This window comes from Equus caballus, chromosome 28, assembly GCF_041296265.1.
Source record: "Equus caballus isolate H_3958 breed thoroughbred chromosome 28, TB-T2T, whole genome shotgun sequence".
Taxonomy (NCBI): Eukaryota; Metazoa; Chordata; class Mammalia; order Perissodactyla; family Equidae; genus Equus; species Equus caballus.
In genome coordinates this window covers 44,732,511-44,747,538 of record NC_091711.1, presented here as the reverse complement: position 1 = coordinate 44,747,538, position 15,028 = coordinate 44,732,511, and the positions used below count along the sequence as shown (strand labels likewise).

The 15,028-nt window shown below is 55.1% G+C and overlaps 1 protein-coding gene across 7 annotated transcripts in view; it reads left to right on the top strand.

Moving 5' to 3' along the window:
• The window catches only part of PACSIN2 (protein kinase C and casein kinase substrate in neurons 2), a 136,385-nt gene extending 127,692 nt beyond the window's left edge, over window positions 1-8,693 (top strand). For 5 of the 7 annotated variants that reach the window (XM_023631023.2, XM_070253782.1, XM_070253780.1 and 2 more), the window contains 3 exons: window positions 2,124-2,246; window positions 2,748-2,944; window positions 6,924-8,693. In XM_023631023.2, coding sequence (XP_023486791.1) covers window positions 2,124-2,246; window positions 2,748-2,944; window positions 6,924-7,036 — 433 coding nt within the window. In that variant the 3' untranslated portion in view covers window positions 7,037-8,693. The remainder of the gene's footprint in view (window positions 1-2,123; window positions 2,247-2,747; window positions 2,945-6,923) is intronic. The other 2 variants (XM_023631025.2, XM_070253783.1) reach the window with 1 other exon arrangement.
• Window positions 8,694-15,028: the final 6,335 nt, after the last annotated feature.

Here is a 15,028-nt window from a genome sequence, read left to right as displayed (position 1 = left end):
CTGACAAAGGTCCCCGAGTCCTCTGCGTGGGCCAGGACACCCCCAATGTGGACGCCTGGGAGATTCCCTAGTGGGACCTTGCAGGGACCCCCATGGGCATCTTTCTGTATTCACTCTGGGCACCCAAGCTCTGCTGGGCAGTGGCCTAAGGTCATTTCTGGGGAGGATCATCTGTCTGCCTGGTGCTGGAACTGCGGAAAGATCCAGAGAAGGAACCTTTGCCACAAATGTGCTTTGGGCCCCATGTGAGGAGAGGAGCTGATGTCAGGTGCTGTCATTACATGTCCCTGGTGGTAGACACAGGCAGGTGGAGGTCACTGTCAGTGGTGTCCTTCAGATGGTTCAGATGTCCTGGCCACGTTTGTACTTACTTCCCCATGCTGTATGCAGGTGCCTGAGTCAGGGGGTTGGGGAGAAGGAGAGCGTTGTCAAGTGTGCCCTTTTTCAAATCATCTCTTTGCTGAGAGTGTTGTTAATTTCTAACCTTATTGCTAAAAACAAGTTTGGAGAGAAGGTGTGGCATTAAGAACATTAGAACCTTCTGGAACGTGTGTGCTAGGCAAGGCCTTTCTCTGGGACCTGCCTGCGGGCCTCAGAATTTCCTGCAAATAGGTGTGCAGTCCTCTACAGAGCTGCAGCTGGTGGCTGCCCCTACCTGGACGCAGTGCCTGCTCCACAGGCCCCGGGCCTGGAGGCCTCCACACCACACCAAGTGATGATGCATCTCGTGCTTGCAGCTTCTTAGGAGGGGTCAGCACACGTTCCAGAGGCCTTTCTGTAGCCCAGGTACTGAAGCCCCACCTGGGCTCCTGGGCAGACGTGGCTGGTGATTATTCAGCTGCTGTGCCACTGTCTGGGCAGGTGGGCTTGGTTAGGTGACAGTAAGCACCGTCCCAGGGACAAGCTGTGACCAGAGTAGGGGTGGAGAGGATGAGACACCACTCTGGTGTCTGTAGGGGCTCTAGCTCTGGCCAGAGCTGCTGCACAGATTCAGCTGCCCAGCAACAACCCTCTCTCAGAAGGGGACCAGAAAGTCAGCTGGAGAAAGAGGCCAAGGAGGGAGGAGGGTCCCAGGGGCCTCAGACGTGTGCCCCAGATGCAGGCGGTGGGCAGGCTTGGGTCTAGTGCTCTTCACCAGGCCTGAAGCTGCTGAGGCAGTTGCTGGCCACTCAGGGTCACTTGGGTGGCATTTGAGGCCTCTCCTTGCCTCCCCTCCCCAGCTCTGACTGGGCCGTCCATCTGGTGCTTTGTGTGCCCCCCACAGCTCTGGACTTGGAGGCGAGAGGTGATGCTGGCCGTGGGAGGCCCTGCCCTGTGACTTGGTATTCAGGTTCATCAGCTCAGAGTTACATGGTGGGGTGCCAGGGCTCTCAGGGGCCTGTCCTACTTCTTTACCATCTTGTTCTCTGCTTGGCACCTGCAGCCTCTGCATCCCGTGGCTCCTGGCTTCAGCCCTCAGGCAAGGCTTGAGTCAGGTTTCTCTCTGGCCCGCCTCTAGGCCTGGCACACAGTAGGCAGTTGATAGAGTTGTACAGATGGATTTTCTCTCTCTGGCACACAAAAGGGGTCCTTCCTTCTTTCTAGAAAGGGCTGTTCACACACTTCAGTGCTGGGTTTGGAAGCTCCAGCCCCAGGAGAACTGAGGAGGAGGCTGCTGGACCCTTTAGTAGTCAGGAGGAGGGGGTGTGCAGTGTTGTGGGGTCCAGAGAGCTCCCGGAGCCTCCCTCCTGCTCTCATCAGTGGGGCTCCAAGCCTCCAGGCTCAGCTCCACAGGCTGCCGGGCCTGCCGCCTCAGCAGTGGGGACGAGGGTCAGGTGGGGAGGACTATGAAGAGAAGCCCTGGGAAGTCCTGTCCCCACCCTCGGCTCCTGTTTGGGATAGGCTCAAGGCAGGAAAATGGAAATCGTGCTCTCTCTTAGACGCTTTAAGCGTGTTTAACAGTGAAAGTATTGCCAAGTGTTTTGCTAAAACAACCATTCTGCTCAGTCAACATATTCCTCCCATCTACCGGGGAGTTGATTTGTCCCTTCAGAACCCAGCCCTGTGATCCTGCAGCTGGGAGCGCCCAGGACCGCAGGGGCTGCCAAGGTGGAGTCCCCTGAAAGCTCTCTCTCTCCCTGTAGCGACCTTAGTGTCCCGAGCAACCCCGCACGGTCAGCGCAGTTACTGCCCAGCTACAACCCCTTCGAGGACGAGGACGACACAGGGAGCACCGTCAGTGAGAAGGAGGACATTAAGGCCAAAAAGTTGGTGAAAAAATGTTTCCCTCTGGTCTCCACCTTGCTCGCTCTGTCTTTCTCCTTCTCTCTGTTCAGGGTCTCGGCCCCTTGGCACTCAAAGCAATGCATGAGGCCCGCAGGAGGTGGCCCTCTGCCAGCTGGTGGACGGTCTCTGGCTTCTCGATTTCTCAGGGAGGGGGGCACCAGTTAACAATTTCTGGTTGCTTTTTCTCTGTCCGTTAACCCTTGTCAAGGCCCGGGCACACCACCACAGGAAGACAGGCGTGCTGGGCGGCCCTGCTGGAGCGGGCCCAGGCCGGCCTCTGCGGGCGCTGGTGTGGGCAGCATCTCCAGCCCTCTGGCTGTGCCCCTGAAGGGATCCCGAAGGGGCTGTGCTCCTGCGGCAGGAGTCCCCAGCCCAGCCCCAGGGCTCCGATGGCTCCCCTGACAGGGCCTGAGGCTGCAGGCAGGGCCTCACGCCTCTGCCGGCCCCATTGCTCAGGGCCCCTGGTCAACTCTCTCTTGCAGCGTGAGCAGCTATGAGAAGACCCAGAGCTACCCCACTGACTGGTCGGATGACGAGTCCAACAACCCGTTCTCCTCCACGGATCCCAGTGGGGACTCAAATCCGTTTGATGAGGATGCCACCTTGGGGACGGAAGTGCGGGTCCGGGCCCTTTATGACTATGAAGGGCAGGAACATGACGAGCTGAGCTTCAAGGCTGGTAGGTGGGCTCCCTGGCTGGCATCCAGGGCGAATGCGTCCAACCTGCAGGGGGAGGTTTTTTTTTTATTAAGTTTCGTAACATTCTTGGTAGTTTCATCTGTGGCCACCCCAAGCCCCCAGTTTCCAAAGTAGCAGATGCTCAATGTCAAAGCTTAGAAGACAGTGAGGTGCCCTTGTGCCTTTGCCTAAGACGCTGCTCCAGGTAGGGCTGAGGCCTGGGCACACAGCAGGCGGTGCTGATCACCAGGACCACCCAGCTCCTCCATATGCTCTCTGGAAGCAGCCAGCCCTGTGGGTCCCCAAGGGGAGTCTTTCTCCAGAGGCCCCAGCTGGCAGAGGAGCCCTTGGCAGAGCTGCCTTCCCAGGCCCCCCAGTAGCACGCAGTGTGCCTTGGGCCCTGCAGAGCCTCGTCTCAGGGCAGTACCTTTCAGACTTTCTCACTACAGTCGAGTTAGACGTACACACCTTTAGCCAAAACCTTGGTTTTACAGAGCAGTCTGCATCCAGATTATGTGAGCTCTGCATGTGGAGATTTTCTATCCTGTATCTTTTTTTCTTTTTTAATGCTGGTTGCAATTCACCAAGATGGGGATTACAACCCTCAGTTTGAAAAGACTATCTTAGAGCCTATCTAGGGAGGCTTGAGTGGCCTAGAGCCAAAGTGGGTACAAAGGAAGCCAAGTTCCTTCCTTCCACCTTGCTTCCTCCTTGAAGCCACCCCAGATCCAGCATCCACCCCTCCAAGGGGGAGGCTGGGCCAGAAGTGTGCCTGTCTGCTTAGGCTACACCTCTGGGACAGACCCCCACACCCGGCCCTGCACCCTCGGCTGGTGGTGGTGGAGGGCGGTGTCTGAAGGCCTCCGCCCCTCGCGTGTCCTTCAAGGAGGCCAGGAGGGGAGCCTGCAGCCACTCCCCTCCTCACCCAGCAGGCCAGCCAGCTGTCCCAGGACTGCTCATCCGGCACCCCTGGCCACTTGTAGAAAGTTCTTACGTGCCTGTAAACGTCTTCGTCCTGTCTTCTGGTATCTTTGAATGGAGTGGTTCCCCCCCTACTTGGTTTGTTGATTTATTTACTTCTAATTTCTTCTACTTTCTTGGTCTTACCTATTGGATTTGTCAGCAATTTTACAGATTTAAAATGTTTCCTTCAGCTCCAAGTGAATTGTCAAAACCAAACTGATTGAAAGGAGCGTTTGTAATCACCAGTTCACGTTTCTACATCTTGGAAGTTTTCCCATCAGTTTTGTCTGTTTTCTACGTTATTTTTCTTTTGTGTGCTGTAACGTTAGTTCCCCGCTTTCTGCTGTCGTAAGCAGAGCTCTGTCGCTCTCCACTTCTCTGGTCTCGGGTGCCGAGGGAGCACCTTACTTGGGGCACTTTTCACCACATGGAAGCATCACAGAGCTGGTGCCTCACCGTGCGCCTGGGCGCTGCGCCGCTTGCAAGGGCAGGATGGGAGAAACGCCTGTTGTTTGTCTTTGACTCCCTTTCCCGTCGTGTAACTTAGAGCGCTTTCTGACAGCCCCATGTAAAAAATGCTTGTTGTTATCCAGCTCTTTCACATCATTCAAACTGGTTTTGGGTGCCAGCCAGGTGGCGCAGCAGTTAAGTTCACACGTTCCGCTTCGGCGGCCCAGGGTTCACCGGTTTGGATCCCAGGTGTGGACATGGCACCGCTTATCAAGCCATGCTGTGGTAGGCGTCCCACGTATAATGTAGAGGAAGATGAGCACGGATGTTAGCTCAGGGCCAGTCTTCCTCAGCAAAAAAAGGAGGATTGGCGGCAGATGTTAGCTCAGGGCTAAGCTTCCACAAAAAAACACACAAAAACACCTAGTTCTCATCTTTGTTTAGGTGATGGTTTCTTACTAAAGATCAAATTAAAAGTCTTCATCAAGAAATGTAGCGTAATGCTGAGGAACAGCACCAGAAAACACTTCTGCTCAATGCTTCCAGTAATCCTAGTACAGAACAGAAAATTTCCACAGGCCTGTTGTTCAAAATAATAAAAGCAAAAAACAGCTGACATGTATTGAGGCCTGGTACACGCAGGTACCGCCCAGAGTGCTCTTCTTGGATTTTCTCATCTAATCCTCACAACAGCCCTCTGGGTAGATCCGGCTCGCGCCCCCATTTCAGAGAAGATAAGGTACACGGCGGTCCGGTAACCTGCCCGAGGTGACACAGGGAGAAAGTAGCGGGGTCTGGATACCAGCTGACAAGCAAGCCCGCACGTGTCCCTCCCGTGGGTCCCTTGGTCTAAAGACACTGGCTTCTTTTTAAAATGGGCGCCTTCCCTTGGATGAATTCAGTCAAAGAGAATACACATTATGTTTCTGAGAAAAAGCAGACAGAAAACATGGTTTCTACACTGCTGACAGCAGATCTTAATCTTATCTAGGTACACAGCAACCACTCTTTATAAACAGATCAATCCAAATTTGAAAATCAAGAAAATGGCAAATAAGTTGGCTCCCATTGGCCCTGCCGGGGGCACGCACGGGCCAAGAAGGGCTGGACGAAGGTGGAGGTTTACCACCCGTGCCCCTCGCCCTGCAGCCCCTGCCTTCACTGCTGAGGTTGCTAAGGCAGATGTGCTCGAGGACGGTGCTGACGGAAGGGAGCCGTGCCCATCGGTGGCACAGCAGCGGGAAGGATGACCAGTCTTACATGGGAATAATGGCAGCTCACGGTCACCAAGTGCTCTCCGGTGCTGCACGCCGTCCCAGGGTCCTTTCACGTTTTAACACTTAGTCCTCACAGCACCAGCGGTCCACCGATGGGAAACCAGGCCCCAGGGGGCGGGCAGTTTGCTGCGTCTCCTAGCCCATGAGCAGCGCTCTGGGATTTGAACCCAGGCAGTCCTGCGAGCTCTGGCAGTGGCAAGTATTGGCTCCACGGGCATCTGGATCAATATTCCTGCTACATAAAATAAACAGCCAGGGAAATGTTGCTAAACAAGGCATAATTGCCTGAGGAAAACTCGCCACCAAGTCTGAGAAATGGACCGTGATGCCAAAAATAAACCCAGAGCTGCCAACTGACAAGCAGCGCTGGAGGCTGACAGTCTCCCGCGCTCCTCGCTCCTGAGGAGGGCGGAGCGGGCGGCTCCCACAGCCGGCTCTGCGAGGGGGCCACCAGCCAGGGCACACAGGTGCTCCTCGCCTGGAGCCTCCCCCTTCCCTGCCCTGAGCACACCTTTGGTCCTTGTCCCCTGGTCTGTTTCTTCAAGGGACCCAGGCTCCATCTGTCCCTCTCTCATCTCTGGATCTCCTGTGCCACCCAGGCCTGGCCTGAAGTAGGGGCTCCTTCATGTTTGAACAAACGAAAGATGAAGCCTTCTAACACACAGCCCTGGGGAGATCCCGGGACTGTGCCAGCGGACTGGGCCTCAGAGTGCAGGGCAGGTTGATTTCTTTAAGTCAGAGGTCAAACGCCCTGAACCGCGTGCTGGGCATAGAATGATAGGTCCCTGCCTCTCCTGCAGCCTGGACACAGATTAAATAATGGCACTGAGATCACGGCAGTAATTGCTGGAGGAGATTCAAGGAGATGGGGTGGGCCAGGGCCCAGCAGGAGGGAGACAGCAGTAGAGGGAGGTGAGAGAGGCGGCACGGACTCTGTGAAAGGATTCCTCAACCTGGCTGGGACAGTCAGGAAGGCACAAGGCCTGCAGGGTTTAATTCTGCAGTTTCTGTGGGAGCCGCCATGGCAACTGAGAGCTGCTTGCTCTTAGGGTCACTGTGCGAGAGATGTTGTCTTTGGATCTCTCAGAGGCCTCTATGACCAAAAAAGCTGCTTCAGGTGCAGCTTAGTAGAGAAATAACCAGGCCCTTAGCCCCAGGAGAATGCCTGCCCCTCTCACCCAAGTTAGAGACCCTCTGGGCTGGGGATTAAGATGTAAAGGCAACTCTCTGACTCTGTGGTCAGTGTGTCACCTGCTTGCTCACCAAGACCACTCCCTTTTTGTTTTGCAGGGGATGAGCTGACCAAGATAGAGGACGAGGATGAGCAGGGCTGGTGCAAGGGACGATTGGACAACGGAACGGTGGGCCTGTACCCAGCGAATTACGTCGAGGCAATCCAGTGACGTGCCAGTGGGCTGGCTGGCGGAGGGATGGAGGCGGCGGTCCCAGGAGCTCCGTTAGCCATCGACCCCAGGCATCGGTACCTCCAGCTGGCCATGTAGGCGTCCACTCCTTTTCCTGCAAAAGATGATGGTTCCGTTGCTCTTGGCTTCATGGTGTCTCTTGAAGACAGACGAGCCGGTCACTTCACCTGAGACTCGGCACCCTTGCTACAGTGCAGATGCAGAGATCAGAGCACAGGAAGATGCAGAACAACAGAAATCGCTGGGCCCCTGCTCCCCTCCCCCACTCGCTGTGTGTGTTGGCTTATCATGGATCTGTATATTCTTGACCTTGTCTTTCCACCTCTCCTCCAAGTCAATGGTGGGTTACGTTGATTCTTGTTTCACTGATTACTTTCTCTGACGAGTCCCATCACCCACAACTTAATGAACAAAATTACATGCCATTTTCTGAGTGAAGATTTTGAGGTTTTTAATTTAAAGGCTGTGTACAGTTATACTTTTTTATATACCTGTTCTTCCATTCATTTATACTTAAATTATAGCACAGATCGATGTACACTAGTCCTGAGGAAATATATCTCTATTTCCATGTTGTGTTGTTAATCACCCACGCTGCCACCTGGGGCAGCTGCGAGAGCCGGAGCACGTTCAGACAGGGGGTGTTGGAGGCAGGAGACTGAGGAGATAAATGGGAACACATTATGTTCGGAGATCTATTGTGATCTATCCTTTACACATTTGGGGTAACTGAATGTGAGTTTTGGAAATAACCTTATGTAGTACTCCCCAAAAGTCGCCGTATTTTAAAACTATTTTCACTCTGTTCGTGCTTAAAATTTCACTCTTGCAAATTAACAGTTTCTTATCAGTGATCTGGAAGGTTAAACAGAAAACTAATTTTTCAGGCAAACGCATCTGCAGATGAAGATGCTTTAGACGGCCATGTCTTGATGTATGTCTGTATATATTATTTGATATTCAGAGAATCTGAAGAGCTCATCTACTGTTTTAATGAGATTTAACGGCTTTTGACAGTGGGTTTAATTTGTAAACTGCTTGAAGACCGTGGCATTTGGGCACAGGCCCAGCTGGCCGGCTGGCCCTCCTCCAGCCCTGGGCCTCTCTGGAGGGGAGACTGCTGCAGGGAGTCTGTCCTCACGGGCCAGCTGTAGCTCCAGCTTCTAACTAGCCTTACCGTAGCAGACACTGAAAACACTCCCGTCTCTCCAGCAGTTGCACATTTCACAGTCATCTGTATCCTTGTGAGCAGACAAATGCTGAGTCTCCCCCCATAGCACAAGGGTCTCTCCTGAGCGTCCTTAGTCAGCAGGGAGCCACTGTGCTGGGGCAGGAAGCTACACTGTAATTGGGGGGCAGGGGAGGGAGGGAGGGAGGGAAAACCTTTATTTTGTGTAACTCAGACATTGGTGAAATGGCCGCTGCCACCATAAGCTATGCATTTACTCAATGTTTCCAGTGAGCTCAATGTCTTGCTTGGAAAGTGGATGTGTGTCCATGTTTGTCAAGAAAACTTACCAGCAGAGATCCTCAGTCCTTTGCTACAGATTTACCAAAAATTGTAAAGTCTTTTCAGTTTAGGAGTTTCTTTAAATGTATAGTATTTTAGGAAAAAATCAATAAATAGTTGATCTCATGAGCGTGACAGCCTCTGTGCCGTGCGTGGGCCTCCTGCTCATGTTAGCTGGTGGGCATGTCTTCATCAACATTTACTAGCTTTGGAGCTGGGCGAGATCAGGGCACACCATGACTGCCCAAGGGGCCATGTCTCTGTCCCACTGCCCCTGCCATGCCAGAGGTTGGGGATTTGCAGCACCTGAGCCCCTTGGGGCTCCCCTTGCCCCGAAACCTGCCACTGTGTGGCCTGGGCTTCCCCAGTGTGGGCAGCAGGCTGGCACCTCCCTCCCTCCCCAAGGCCCAAACAGCAGGACCAGACCTGACCACTCATTGCCCAGGCTTCTCTGAACACATTGTCTGGGTGCCTGCTGTGCAAAGAATGTACCCATCTCCAAACATCCCCATGGGTGGGGTGATTCTCCCCATTTCCGTATTACAGAGGGGAAACAGGCTCCAAGAGCCAGGCTTAACTTGAGCAGTTCCAGCTGGTCCGTGGCACTGAGTGAAATCCCCGTGGAACCCTCCAACTTCATTGGGTGAACTGAGGAGAAAGGAGGCCAAGGTGAGGCAAGAAACGGGAGATGTGAGGGCTCCATGGCCACGCTCACCAAACCCTGGTAAGGCTGCCCAGAAAAATGCCCCATTTGGCCACCAGGCCCTCACGGGAGCCAGGAGGAGCAAGGCAGGCAGCTGCCAATGCAGTGTCACTTTGCGTGGCTCATGAAGGGCTGAGGACGAATCTTTGTCATTCAGCCACCTGGTCTCATGGGTAACGGAGCAGCTGCTCCCCGCTTCTGAGGGAGGAGTTGAAGGCCATCGGAGCTGCCTGCTGCCCAGGGCGGACACCAGCTTCCACCTCACCACCCCCATGCTGCTGCAGAGACAAGGTAGGACAGGGCAGAAGGGAGGGGTCAGAGCAAGCTCCCAGTGCCTGTGGCCTGAGCTGGCCTGGGCATGCTGGGCTGGCCAGTCCTGGTCACTCGGTGAGCTCATCTACTGTCATTTTGGCCTATCGAGGAGGCTGGAGTCACTGCTCTTTGCCGTAGAGGACACAGGAGGTCTGGAAACTCAAGTTCAGTGACTTGCCCAAGGTCCCATGACAGAACCGTGATTCAGACCCATCTGCAGGGTTCTTGAGGGCATGGCCTTCCTCACTCCATCCTCTGCAGATAAAGAGCAGGAGGACTCCTCCACAGTCGGGGTGAAACGCCTCTCCTCAGCGAGGCCCTTTTCTCAGCCTCCTGTCATCTTCAGAGCTCCAGCAAGGAGTCCTGAAGGGCCCTCACTGGCCACCTGTCCTCTCCTGTCCTGGCCATTAACAGAGGCGAGCTTGGGAATCTTAACTTGCCTCTCTGGGCCTCAGTTTCCCCAGGCAAGAGTGGCGCCTACCTTCCTGGTTGGAGAGTTAGAGTAAGGCGTGAATGGCTACAGGCTCTCAGGAGGTGGTAACTTACTTTGGTTGAGTGACACCTCATTCTCCCAGTCCCCAGCCAGGACCCTCTGGCATCCTTGGCTGCCCCTCCCATACTTTCCACTCTGGGCCACCAAGTCCTCTTTGCCCATCTGTCCTTCCTCTCTTGGTAGCCACTGCCGGGGGCCAAGTTGCTCCTTCTCCCCCTAGATTGCTGCTATGACCACACCACCCTAGGGGTCCCCAGGGCCCTTGGCAGCCTGGCTTCTCTGTCCGGGGCTTCGCTGCAGGGCCCTTATCCACCTAAGCACGTGCAAGGCCTCTCCCCATGCCCAGCCTGGCCTTTGCTGGGCGGCCTATGGGTCTGGGCTGTGCTATGGCCTCGGGTACTAGGGGCAGACTTGGAGGGGACCCACTGACATCCGTTAGGATAGGGATGGGGGAGGTCGAGGAGGGCCCCCATGGGCCACCAAACCAAGCCCCTCCTTGTTCATGGGGAATTGGGGCCAAGTGAGGGAAGGAGTGACGTGGCCATGGTCACCGAGCTAGTGGCTAGGGGAGTTGAGTGAGGCCTGACCCCGAGTGGCCCCTCTGGGCAGGGAATTGGCCAGCTCTCTTCCTATTTTCTGTTGCTGTGTTGATTCACTCACCAAGCATTTCTTAAGCACCTGCTGTATGTAAGGCTCAGTGGTGCCTGGAGAGACATGAAGAAGGGCCCATGTTTGCCTCCAGGGACTCTGGAAGCTCAGGGTGGAAGCAGCCAGGGATGCGGGGCAGGACAGTCCTCTGAGAGTGTGTGTGGTGGATTCTGGAGGTCAGCCTACAAGTCTCAGGAGGTTAGGGCACAGGGTCTCCGAATCTGGCCCCTAGGGCCAGAGTACTACAGGGTCTGAGCCATTTCCCCCACGTCCAGTGGGAAGCGTCCTCACCTGGGCAGGAGGCCAGGCTGGACTGCAGATGGACTGGGAGGACTCTGTGGGACCTGAAGCCAAGCTAGTGCCCGAGCCTCTCTGAGCCCGTTCCCATGAAGTGGGGATGCCCTTGAGGGTGTCCAGAAGCAGGAGGCCTGGCCGAGCAGGCGCCCTGCCCTCTGAACTTCCTCTCCTCCCCGCCCCTTCTCACAGCGCAGCTCTCTCCAGGGTGGCCACTGCCCCCTGCTCTCGTCCCCGGCTTGGCCCGAGGTCTCCTCTGAGCGCGGGCAGGCCCGCACCCCTCCCCAGCCCCTTCCCCAGACACCTGCAGAAGGTGCCAGCCCCTCTCGGAGCCTGTTTTCCCTTAGAAGGGCAGAGTGACCTCCGGGCTGGACCTCTGTGGTCTCGATGGTGGGGGCAAGCAGAAGGGCCTGGGCCCAGGTGCCTCAGTGGATGGAACGGGGCCCCCTGGGGGAGAGACTTGGGGTGGGGACAGAGGTGGCTCCACCGCCCCAAGGAGGACAGACCCAGGCCAAGCTGAATCTGGCGGGGCCTGCGGTTGAGGTATGAGGCCCATGCCAGGCAGGGCCACTGCCAAGCACAGGGTCAGGACCGCTGGCATTGTCAGGGGACAGGTGGCTCCTCTGTCCACTGCTTCCCACCAGCTTCGGGCTTCACCTTTATCAGCTACATGCCAGGGCCCGTGCTGAGCACCCTTCCCTGAAAAGGGTCATATAAACCTCCTCACAATGTATGAGTGCATTTTACAGATGAGGAAACAAACCAGAGAGGTTGAGTGACTTGCAACAGGCCACACAGCAAGTCAGGGGCAGAGCTGGTACCTAACTCCAAACAGCAGGTACTGGGGTCTAAACCGCTGGCTCTCAGACACCTGGAGGTCTCGTTACAAACCAGCTTGCTGGGCCGAATTCCAGAGGTTCTGAGTCACTAGGTTGGGGATGAGGCCCAGAGTTTGCATATCTAACAAGTCCCCAAGTGATGCTGATCCAGGACCACACTTTGAGACCCACTGGTGCAAACAGCAAGACAGAGCTGCCAGAAGTACCAGCAATTCCATGTGCTGCTTGATCTGTTCATATGACCAGCAGACACTCCTAAGCCCCCTCTAGGGCACAGGAGCTGGGGCCCTGGGGATCCAGAGACTGACCATCCACAGTCTGGCCCAAGGAGGTGGGGACAGTATGGACAAAGAGAGCCCAGGGAGCAAGGGACACAGGCCAATGTGACATCCCACCCTGGGCTATTCCTATGATTCCCATGCAAGCGGCAGGAGGGTTAGGTGGCAGCCAGGTGAGAGGGAGAGGTGGCCCACTGGGTCAGAGGGGCACCTTGCATCACTGATGAGCTGCAAGTCCCCAGGCAAGCCCTTCATCTCCCTGACCCTCAGTTTCTTCACCTGGAAAATGGGGAAATGGTTCCTATCTTCTCTTTTTCATAATCATATGAGGTCAAGAGTGTGAAAGTGCTCGATAAAACACAAATATGGGGTACCTTGTTCTGAAGGTGGTCTCAACCCCAAATACCACCCTAACTCAAGCCGATCATAACCAAAGTATGCAGACCCCAGACGGAGACTCCAAATCCTTCCCAATGCTCGCCAGGCGGGAAGGTTCCCCCAAGCCATACATTCATCTATATATGACGCTGTACAGCGGAGGCAGCATTTTGCACACCAAAATCTGACAAGAGTTCTTTCTTCTCTGAAGCTTAAGGACAATCTTACAAAGACATGAAAGCGAAGCCAGCGGTTAAGAGCATGGACGGTGAGGTCGTATTCCCTGCACTCAAACTTGGCTCCAACTGTGTGGCCTTAATTAGCTGTATGACCTTGAGCAAAATACTTTCTCTAAGCCGTAGTTTGCTCATCTATAAAACGGGAATAACAGTAGTAAACATTGGTATTTCATTCTGTGCCAGACCCTGTTCTAAACCGTTTAACATTTGCTATGTCATTGAAGCCCCAGAGCAGTCCCAGGAACTAGCTAAATAATATTCTTGTATTTTTACAGGCGAGGAACCTGAGGCACAGAGCTGTTAGGTAACTTGCCCAAGGTGTGACAGCTACCCCCGATCCAAGCCAACGCTCAGACTCGGGCAGTGCAGTGCAGCGCCGTGCCCAGCAGGCTGCGCTGTTGGACTACGAAGGCCCACGCCTCAGAGGGCGAGGACGTGCCTGTCCCCAGTGGCGCTTGTTAAATGATACCTACCAAGACCAGAGTTACCCCATGACTGGTAGCCGTGCGACCTCAAAGGCCCTCCTCTCTGCTCTGGAACCCCTCCTCCCAGCACTCTCCCTACCCCACTGTCAGTACCGGGATGTCTGTCGCCCCTCAGTGAGCAGCAAGCTCAGTCGTGCTTCTAGCCCCAGTGCGCGTGGAGCTAAACAGAAAAGAAAAAATGAAGTCCATTTCGGACCATCCAGTGAAACTCAGATTATATTGTTGCGGATCTCTTCAAATCCTTCGTGGAAAGGGCTAGGAAATGAAGGAAGGAAGGGATGAATGAATGAACTATTTAAATGCCATCAATCCTTGAGGAAAGAACTAACAACAGCTTGTCAGTGGGAAAAGCCCCGAATGATTCACTCGCCAACATGAAACTTGCAAGCAAACTGGGTGCAGCTCAAGGCCACATCCGGGTCAAGACAGCCAGGCTGCTCCCGCCCCTTTCTAACAATGTTAATGATTTCTCCTTAATCATAACAGGAACAAAGGTTCATATGAAAATTGGAAAACTGCAAAAACATTCAGAAAAACATTAAAGTCATCACGGTCCCGACGTCCAGAGGTAACACTGCTGACAATCTGGTGTATCTTTTCTTGTCTTCTTTCTCTACATACACATGTGCACGTGTTTTGTTGTCGTGGTCATCAATGTGTGTGTGTCACAAAATTGGGATCTTACTGTGAGTGTAGTTTGGCACTCTGCTTTTCTCTCACCATTTGAACAAGAGCACTGCACTTTTAGTCTTCTGGGATCTCTACATCGGATTGGGGAGCAGACAGACCCTGAATCTGATATGCAAATTGGTAAGTCAGAAGATTTCAGATCCAAATAGTAACTGGAACCCTGGCACCCGCCCCCATGAGAAAGGACATGGCTGTTCCTCATAAGCATGCCAGGTGTTGGGCGTAGGGCCAGACGCACCAGCCAACACGAAGCACAGGGTGTGCGCTTGGACTCAGCATAAGGAAGGACTTCCAGGCGGAGCGGCCTGCAAAAGTAACGCACGGTTCTGGAAAACTCCCTTCCCTGGAAAAGTTCCTTGGAAAAATTCCAGCCCTGGGTTTACAGGAGGCCGCATTCCCTGCAAGCGTCCCGCTTCCCCGAGGGCATCCGACCGCCAGGGTGAACACCCTGACCTCTGACAGCAGAAAGAGCACCGCCGGACGCTGCTCCAGGGTTTCCAGGGCGGCGGCTCGCCCTGGCTCTTCATCCCTGACCCTTGTTCCGATGCGCAAACCAAGCTGCAGAGACGCGGCCTGACCAGGATGCTGGGGCGCTGAAGCAGCCGCTGACCCGGGCTCGGGGCCAGGGTGCACGCGACTCAGAACCCGCCTCCTTCCACGGCACCCCGAGCCTCGGGCGCGCTCTTCCAGGGCGCCACAGCACTGCTGGAGCAGCGGCGCCGGGCCCCGGGGGTTGAGAGCCTTCTCCAGGCGGCGCCGGCCGACCGATGGCCGGACCCGGGCGCGCCCGCTTCTGCCTGTTCCCGGTCTGACCGCGCACCTCTTGTCCCGGCAGAACTGCGCTCTCCCTGACCTTAGACCCAAACGATACTCTAAGAAAACCAATTTCCGGGCGTGGAAAGCTTCCTGCTCAGGGCTCGGCCTCAGGTTAGGGCAAAAAAACAACAGAAAAAGGAAAGCGAGTCGGGCAAGCGCGGCGCGTGTACCCGAGTCCTCGACCGGGCGCGGGAAACGGCGGGTGGCCCTTTCCCTCGCGTTTCCTCTTTGGCCACCTGGAATGACCGGTTCTGCCGCCCGCATGGGGAGGAGGTGAGAGCTCCTC